We start from the raw sequence: 9,301 nt of genomic DNA on the forward strand, positions 1-9,301 counted from the left end.
GCACCAGCAGCTCCACCCCCCCCCCCACAGGTAATGATTCTATTACCCCCCCCCCCCACAGGTAATGATTCTATTACCCCCCCCCCCCACAGGTAATGATTCTATTACCCTCCCCCTCACACAGGTAATGATTCTATTACCCCCCCCCCCCCACAGGTAATGATTCTATTACCCCCCCCCCCACCAGAGAGACGAAGGATTAGGTTAATAATTAGAGTCTGGCTGCAGATGAAACGTCTTACCTTACATTAGAGGCACACACACACACACACACACACACACACACACACACACACACACACACACACACACACACACACACACACACACACACACACACACACACACACACTGATTTATTGTGTGTGTGGTGTGTTATCACAAACTGTGAATAATCAGTTTCCTCACAGAGGCTATATTCCTAAAGTCGGTCACACTAAGGTATAACTTGTTACTGGTTCGATTTTTAATGAAGATCAATTATTGGATTCAACATTTTACTGTTTCATATTGCAATCAGGATATCACTCTAGTCTCATCATCATATGTTGACATTAATGTCCCATGTTGTAGATCATATATAATGAAATTGTAATGTCATCATCAAGATAGTGGCGTAGGGGTGATGAGCTTGACTTCCATCCCAGAGGGCATCCCATAATAGTCATCTCCCTGACTGACAGCTGGTAACCATCGGTTACAGTCCTGACACCCGACCCGTGCGCGGCCATAACTCGGGGCAGGAATTCCGGGGGTCAGGGTGTGTGTGACCGGGTCGTACACCTCATCACCCTGCAACCACGGTGTACGCATCATCACCCTGCGACAGGCCAGGGTGTACGCATCATCACCCTGCGACAGGCCAGGGTGAACGCATCATCACCCTGCGACCCCGGTGTACGCATCATCACCCTGCGACAGGCCAGGGTGTACGCATCATCACCCTGCGACAGGCCAGGGTGTACGCATCATCACCCTGCGACAGGCCAGGGTGTACGCATCATCACCCTGTGACCACGGTGTACGCATCATCACCCTATGACCATGGTGTACGCATCATCACCCTGCGACCCCGGTGTACGCATCATCACCCTGCGACAGGCCAGGGTGAACGCATCATCACCCTGCGACCCCGGTGTACGCATCATCACCCTGCGACAGGCCAGGGTGAACGCATCATCACCCTGCGACAGGCCAGGGTGTACGCATCATCACCCTGTGACAGGCCAGGGTGTGTTCAATTTTAAACTGTCTGTCTGTGTCTCTCTCTCTCTGTCTGTCCGTCTGTCTCTCCCTGTCTCTCTCTCACAGACCTGTTAGGCCGCTCCGATTCCCTAAAAGGTAAATAAAGACAAGAGACAACGACCTCTTCAACATTATCATTATCTCTGTTCTCTGTCTCTTTGTCTCTCTATCTCTCTCTCTCTGTCTCTCTCTTTGTCTCTCTCTGTCTCTCTCTCTGTCTCTCTCTCTCTGTCTGTCTCTCTGTCTCTGTCTCTCTCTCTGTCTCTCTCTCTCTCTCTCTCTCTCTCTCTCTCTGGTTTGAGGTCACTTCCTGTTCACACCTGTATCCCTGGTAATGTAGTCCTGACGTGTGTTTGATTGACAGCTACGCGGAGCTGATAGCTGATTGGCCGGTGGTGGTGCTGGGCGTGTGCACGGTGCTCATCGTGATCTGCGCTCTGATTGGCGTGCTTGTCCCGGACCTGCCCGACTTCTCAGACCCCCTGCTGGTGAGGAGGGGGGGCCACTAGACCGGGACCAGGACATGTTTGGTTAGACTAGGATAGACTGGATTAGACTAGACTAGACTAGGTTAGACTAGACTAGGTTAGACTAGACTAGGTTAGATTAGACTAGGTTAGGTTAGATGAGACTAGGTTAGATGAGACTAGGTTAGACTAGACTAGGTTAGACTAGGCTAGGTTAGATTAGATTAGGATAGACTGGATTAGATTAGACTAGACTAGGTTAGACTAGACTAGGTTAGACTAGACTAGACTAGGTTAGGTTAGACTAGGTTAGGTTAGATTAGACTAGGTTAGGTTAGACTAGGTTAGGTTAGGTGAGACTAGGTTAGACTAGGTTGGATTATACTAGGTTAGATTAGACTAGACTGGGTTAGATTAACTAGGTTAGATTAGATGATATTACGTTACATTAGACTAGATTAGATTAGACTGGATTAGTTTAGGTTCAATTTGATTAAATGCGGTGACGTTAGGTTGGATTAAGGTCACAATACGGACTCCTTCCCGGTTCTGTTGAATTCTACGGCCAACGTCGGTCACACAGACCCAGAGGACGATGAAGATGATATGTCATCAGCTCCCTCCTCTTCCTCCACCCCGCAGGGCTTCGAGCCGCGAGGGACCGCGATTGGCCGACGGCTGGTCACATGGAACAACATGCTGAAGAACACAGGCTACCGAGCGACGCTGGCCAACTACCCGTTCAAATACGCAGACGAGCAGGCCAGGAGGTAAACACACGCACCCATAGCGCTACATCACTCAGCGCCGGGCTACTCAACCGCTGCTTCTGTGGCCCCGTGTCAATTTTGAAACTCTCCCTCCAGTCGCCAGGAGGAACGCTGGACAGACGACCACTTTGACCGAGACAAACGGCAGGCAGAGTGGGACTTCAGTAAAGACACCTTCTTCTGCGACGTTCCAGGTACACAGCTAGCTAACATGCTACCTTCCAGGTAAACAGCTAGTTAACATGCTACACTCCAGGTACACAGCTAGCTAACATGCTACATTCCAGGTAAACTGCTAGCTAACATGTTACATTCCAGGTACACAGCAAGCTTACTTGCTCCCTTCCACGTAAACAGCTAGCTATCATGCTACCTTCCAGGTAAACAGCTAGTTAACATGCTACATTCCAGGTACACAGCTAGCTAACATGCTACCTTCCAGGTAAAAAGCTAGCTAACATGCTACATTCCAGGTACACAGCAAGCTAACATGCTACCTTCCAGGTAAACAGCTAGCTATCATGCTACCTTCCAGGTAAACAGCTAGCTAACATGCTACATTCCAGGTACACAGCAAGCTTACATGCTCCCTTCCACGTAAACAGCTAGCTATCATGCTACCTTCCAGGTAAACAGCTAGCTAACATGCTACATTCCAGGTACACAGCAAGCTAACATGCTACCTTCCAGGTAAACAGCTAGCTATCATGCTACCTTCCAGGTAAACAGCTAGCTAACATGCTACATTCCAGGTACACAGCTAGCTAACATGCTACCTTCCAGGTAAACAAGCTGGCTAACCTGTAACTTTTCAGGTAAACAGCTAGCTAACATGCTACCTTCCAGGTAAACAGCTAGCTAACATGCTACGTTCCAGGTACACAGCTAGCTAACATGCTACCTTCCAGGTGAACAAGCTAGCTAACCTGTAACTTTCCAGGTAAACAAGCTAGCTAACTTGTAACTTTCCAGGTAAACGGCTAGCTAACATGTTATGTTCCAGGTAAACAGCTAGCTAACATGCTACCCTCCAGGTAAACAGCTAGCTAACATGGTACGTTCCATCCTAATGCTAGCTTAAGCATGTGATGCTCCTGATACAGACCTAGCTTCTAGGTGGCGTAACTGAATGCCGATCCCTGCGTTCAGTTCCTCCCATCCCAGCGAGTGTCATGCACCAAGATGTCCGCCGGGTGACTACAGCTGTGTCAGCAGTGACGGCAGGTGTTGTTGTGCTTCCAGGTGACCGGTACTCCCGGCTGGTCTTCACCTCCGCTGAGGGACGCAACCTTTGGAGCCTGCCGGCCATCAAGTCCATGTGTGAGATGGACAACAGCAGGGTAGGCCCAGTGATCTACTCACACCCCCCCCCCCCACTGCTCGACAGCCCTGATAACAAACTGATCACCAGAACCTTCCTTCCATCGCATTCATAAACTCATGCTTTCAACATTTAGAAAATATTTGTGGGAGTTGAGAGTGTAGTTATTGAGCTAAGAGTTGGCCCAGTGGTAGTCCCAGCTGGTCTGTGATCAGATTTGGTGATGGTATCAGTATGTACTGTACTCTGGGCTGAGTAGGGTGGTCTCTGATGGTCCCCAGGTGCGGTCCCACCCTCTGTACTTGAGCCTGTGCCAGCGCACCAGTGACGCCTCGTGCTGCCCGTCCTGGACGCTGGGGAACTACATCGCCGTGCTCACCAACCGCTCGTCCTGCCAGAAGATCACGGAGCGCGACGTCACCCACACCCTGCGGGTGCTGCGCTCCTGCGCCAAGTTCTACCACAACGGCACCCTGGGGCCCGACTGCTGGGACATGACCACGCGGCGCAAGGACCAGCTCAAGTGCGCCAACGTGCCGCGCAAGTGCACCAAGTACAACGCCGTCTACCAGGTCCTGCACTTCCTGGTGGACAAGGACTTCCTGAGCCCCAAGAGCCTGGAAAACCCGCCGCAGGTCCTGAGGCACAGCCTGCTGTTCTCGCCCACGGAGAAGGGCGAGAAGGGCATGATGAGCATCTACCTGGACAACTTCGAGAACTGGAACGCGTCGGACGGCGTCACCACGGTGACGGGCATCGAGTTCGGCATCAAGCACAACCTGTTCCAGGACTACCTGCTGACGGACACGGTGTACCCGGCCATCGCCATTGTCATCGTGCTGCTGGTCATGTGCGTGTACACGCGCTCCGTCTTCATCACGCTCATGACCATCATCGCCATCATCAGCTCGCTCATCGTGTCGTACTTCCTGTACCGCGTGGTCTTCAAGTTCCACTTCTTCCCCTTCATGAACCTGACGGCCCTCATCATCCTGGTCGGCATCGGCGCCGACGACGCCTTCGTGCTCTGCGACGTCTGGAACTACACCAAGCTGGACAAGCCAGGGGCGGAGATGGCGGAGACCATGGGCGTGGCGCTGCAGCACGCCGCGCTCTCCATGTTCGTCACCAGCTTCACCACCGCCGCCGCCTTCTACGCCAACTACGTCAGCAACATCACCGCCATCCGCTGCTTTGGCGTCTACGCCGGCACCGCCATCCTGGTCAACTACATCCTGATGGTCACCTGGCTGCCGGCCGTGGTGGTCCTCCACGAGCGCTACCTGCCCAGCGTGTTCCCCTGCGCCCCGCCCCCGGGCCAGCAGGGGGCGGCGGCACGCCCCGGCGGCGTGGCGGCGGTCTGGGCCGGCGCTTGCCACGCGGTGCAGCGGGGGCTGGCGGCCATGTCTGAGGCGTCCAAGGTGTTCTTCGAGAAGGTGCTGCCCTGTGTGGTCATCAAGCTGCGCTACCTGTGGCTGCTGTGGTTCCTGGCGCTGACGGTGGGCGGGGCCTACGTGGTGTGCGTGGACCCCAAGATGAAGCTGCCCTCGCTGGAGCTGGCCGAGTTCCAGGTGTTCCGCTCCTCGCATCCCTTCGAGCGCTACGACGCCGACTTCAAGAAGCTCTTCATGTTCGAGCGCGTGCAGAACGGAGAGGACCTCCACATGCCCATCACCATCATCTGGGGGGTGGCCCCCGAGGACAACGGGGACCCCCTGAACCCCAAGAACAAGGGCAAGCTGGTGCTGGACGGGGGCTTCAACATCGCCAGCCCTGCCTCCCAGCTCTGGCTGCTCAACTTCTGCCAGAAGCTCAGGAACCAGAGCTTCGTGTTCCAGTCCGAGGAGCAGGACTTCACCAGCTGCTTCATGGAGACCTTCAAGCAGGTAGGACTGCGGGGCCGTAGGGCTGTAGCACAAATCAAATGCTGAAGGTATTGGCTAACTAACAATTCAGGCTTCTCGCCTGAATCGCGGGCCTACCTGCATGCTGTATGTGTGCAGTCCCATTCAGTCCTCAGTTTGGACAACGTTGCATTTGCAATGCGCATAAGCCTGTATACAGAGTCTTGGTGCCGACCCCTGGGTGTGTAGGGTGCTGACGCCTGACCCCCCTCTAGTCTATACCCTGTCCTAACCCCCCCCATGTGTCTCCTGGCTCCGCCCCCCAGTGGATGGAGAACCAGGAGTGTGACGAGGCCTCGGCACTCTACCCATGCTGCAGCCAGTCCACCTTCCCCTACCGCCAGGATGTGTTTGAGCTGTGCATCAAGAGGGCCATCATGGAGCTGGACCGCAACACCATGTACCACCTGGACAGCAAGACCCCCGGCCCGCGCTTCGACATCAACGACACCATCCGGGCCGTCGTGCTGGAGTTCCAGAGCACCTACCTGTTCACCCTGGCCTACGACAAGATGTACCACTTCTACCGCCAGGTACGCCCCTCTGTAGGCCTGGTCCCTCCCCCTGTAGGCCTGGTCCCTCCCCCTGTAGGCCTGGTCCCTCCCCCTGTAGGCCTTGCCCCTCCCTCTCTAGGCCTGGTCCCGCACTCTCTAGGCCTGGTCCCGCCCACTCTAGGCCTGGCCCAGCCCTCTGTAGGCCTTGCCCCCTCCCTCTCTAGGCCTGGCTCCTCCCTCTGTAGGTCTACCCCCTCCTCTCTAGGCCTTGCCCCTCCCTCTCTAGGCCTTGCCCCTCCCTCTCTAGGCCTGGCCCCGCCCTCTCTAGGCCTGGTCCCGCCCACTCTAGGCCTGGCCCCTCCCTCTGTAGGCCTTGCCCCTCTCTCTCTTGGCCTGGTCACGCCCTCTGTGGGCCTTGCCCCTCCCTCTCTTTTTCTGGTCCCGCCCTCTCTAGGCCTGGTCCCGCCCACTCTAGTCCTGGCCCAGCCCTCTGTAGGCCTTGCCCCCTCCCTCTCTAGGCCTGGCTCCTCCCTCTGTAGGCCTGCCCCCTCCCTCTCTAGGCCTGGCCCCGCCCTCTCTAGGCCTGGTCCCGCCCTCTGTAGGCCTGGCCCCTCCCTCTTCTGCAAGCCAGGGCAGGGTCAGTACAGATTACAGATTGGACTGTTTAGTTGGTTTACTTAAGAAGGAACGCAGAAGAAGGATCACTCCTTGCAGGGACGGTTAGGAAGGCAACAGGTGCTGAAAGGACAGATGTGCTGGCCTAAACCAATTGTAAGGTTGGTATACAGACACCCGTTGTGGTCCTGGTTCTGATTCCGGTTCTGGTTCTGGTTCTGGTTCCGGTTCCAGGTGGACGAGTGGATCGGCGAGGAGCTGCTCAGCGCCCCGGCCGGCCTCCGTCACGGCTGGTTCATCAGCAACCTGGAGTTCTACGACCTCCAGGACAGCCTGTCGGGGGGCACCCTGATCGCCATGGCGCTGTCGGTGGGTGTGGCCTTCAGCGTGATGCTGCTGACCACCTGGAACGTCGTCATCAGCCTCTACGCCATCATCTCCATCGCCGGCACCATCTCGGTCACGGTGGGCTCCCTGGTGCTGCTGGGCTGGGAGCTCAACGTCCTGGAGTCGGTCACCATCTCCGTGGCCGTGGGGCTGTCGGTGGACTTCGCCGTCCACTACGGCGTGGCGTACCGGCTGGCGCCCGAGCCGGACAGGGACGGGAAGGTGGTCTTCTCTCTGAGCCGCATGGGCTCGGCCATCGCCATGGCGGCCCTGACCACCTTCGTGGCGGGCGCCATGATGATGCCGTCCACGGTGCTGGCGTACACGCAGCTGGGCACCTTCATGATGCTCATCATGTGCGTCAGCTGGGCCTTCGCCACCTTCTTCTTCCAGTGCATGTGCCGCTGCCTGGGCCCCCAGGGGTCGTGCGGGCAGATCCCCCTCCCCGAGAAGCTGCGGTGCCAGGCCTTCGCCGAGGGCACCGCCAGCCTCCCCCCGCCCCCGGGGAAGAGCCCCGGGTCGGGGAAGTACCAGCTGGGCGGGCGGGGCGCCGTGGAGGTGGAGCACTGCGAGCTGGAGCCGCTGGCGGCCAATCAGGGCAAGGAGGGGGAGGAGCCCTGTCAAAACGGCTCGGCCAATAACCGTCCCCCGCAGGCCCCCGGAGATCTCGGACCCCCCCCGGACCCTGCTGGTCCTCAGAGGAGACACCTCCAGCTGGGCCCCCAGACCCCCTCCCTCTCCACCCCCCCGAACCCGTCCCCTGAAGCCCTCTACCCTGCCCGGGAGTGCTGCCTGCACTACGTCCGCTACCCCCACCTCCACCACCACCACCACTGCTCCCAGGGCTGGATGTCGCACCACCCCCTCCCGGAGCCCGCGGGGGGTCTGGAGAGCCCACCACCCAGAGGGAGTCCTCCCGGGCCAAACCAGACTCCGCCGACAGGTTCGGATAGGACACGCCCCCAGGCCCCGGTTCACTCCGCCCCCTGCCAGGTGTGCAGACCAGTGCCGCTACAACCAGACACCGCCCGATCTGGTGGCGACCACCACAGTCGTGGAGGACGTCTGTCGAGCCCCCCGGGGGGCGACCATGTCTCCAGGACGCTCTCCTGCGGCGCGACGCCCCACAGCCAGGACACGCCCCCCGGGAGGCCCCACCCCCCGGTCGACCCCATAGGACACGCCCCGCGGGACGCTGCCGGCGAGCCGACTGCGTCTCCCAGGAAACTGGGCTGCTTCAAGAGGAGGTTAAAGGTCAAGACGCCAGACACCTCGGAGGTCGACGGCGGCGCGGCGACGCAGCCCTCGCCCGCTACGCCCGCCTCAGAGAGTTCGTGTTGACGCAGAGACGCTCGTCGTGTGGTTAACGTCCAAATGCGGCGCGTGGCCACGGCCCACTCCCACCGCGCGCCTCTTTGCGTCCCCTCAAACATACCGACTTATTTAATATATTTTCGACTACAATTTAGTTTCAACAGCAAAACATTTTCCTCTAAGGCTAATGTTGGGCTGCTTCAAGCCAAATGCACCAAGGGGCCAAACCTGTAATCTGACAGATATGTCTGATCATATCATATTTCCCCTGATGTGATGCAGTTAACGCAGGGGCACAAGATTCAGGAATTATTCTGGCTTTGCTGGATTTCATGGGCTAGCTTGTAGTATTTGTATTAGCACGGATTGTACGAGCTAGCCTTGATTATACAAACTAGCCTGGATAATAAAGGCTAGCCTGGAGTATACGCATTAGCCTGCAGTATTCGGGCTAGCCTGGAGTATACAAACTCCAACCAAATTCATCTCATTATAACCCATGTCACAGTGGTTTCTGACCCCCTGCTCCACTGATGTCATCTCTTGAATCAAAGTGTGGTTCTATTGTCGAGTTCCTCCCAGGGAGGGATCTGTGATTAAAATGTGTTTTTAAGATCAAGAGTCTGGTTTCTGTCCTTCTCGGGTCAAAGAGCAGCTGGACGGGCTTCTAGAGACATAGAGCCAGCCTCGGATTTTGTGACCCGCCCGCAAGGCCGCCATCTTGTATCCAGAACCAATCGAAGGTGAGTCCTACCACGGGGTGAAATCTGTTGGTGGAGGGTTT

General features: G+C 56.8%; 1 protein-coding gene across 1 annotated transcript; it reads left to right on the forward strand.

Annotated features, from left to right (window-relative positions):
- Nucleotides 1-1,619: 1,619 nt before the first annotated feature.
- On the forward strand, nucleotides 1,620-9,044 carry disp1 (dispatched homolog 1). The gene is made up of 7 exons (XM_079754003.1): nucleotides 1,620-1,733; nucleotides 2,355-2,482; nucleotides 2,579-2,676; nucleotides 3,725-3,822; nucleotides 4,085-5,689; nucleotides 5,974-6,240; nucleotides 7,051-9,044. Exons 2-7 carry the CDS (start codon nucleotides 2,409-2,411, stop codon nucleotides 8,542-8,544), a joined length of 3,636 nt encoding a protein of 1,211 aa, XP_079610129.1. The 5' UTR covers nucleotides 1,620-1,733; nucleotides 2,355-2,408; the 3' UTR covers nucleotides 8,545-9,044.
- Nucleotides 9,045-9,301: the final 257 nt, after the last annotated feature.

The sequence above is a fragment of the Pollachius pollachius genome, assembly GCF_949987615.1.
Source record: "Pollachius pollachius genome assembly, chromosome: 16".
NCBI classification, from domain to species: Eukaryota; Metazoa; Chordata; class Actinopteri; order Gadiformes; family Gadidae; genus Pollachius; species Pollachius pollachius.

Bases quoted from the DNA above. Each gene is read 5' to 3' on its own strand.
- disp1 (XM_079754003.1), top strand. From the start codon at position 2,409: ATGCTGAAGAACACAGGCTACCGAGCGACGCTGGCCAACTACCCGTTC. The intron at 3,823-4,084 runs GTAGGCCCAGTG...GATGGTCCCCAG, and splicing joins GTGAGATGGACAACAGCAGG to GTGCGGTCCCACCCTCTGTA. The intron at 5,690-5,973 runs GTAGGACTGCGG...TCCGCCCCCCAG, and splicing joins TCATGGAGACCTTCAAGCAG to TGGATGGAGAACCAGGAGTG.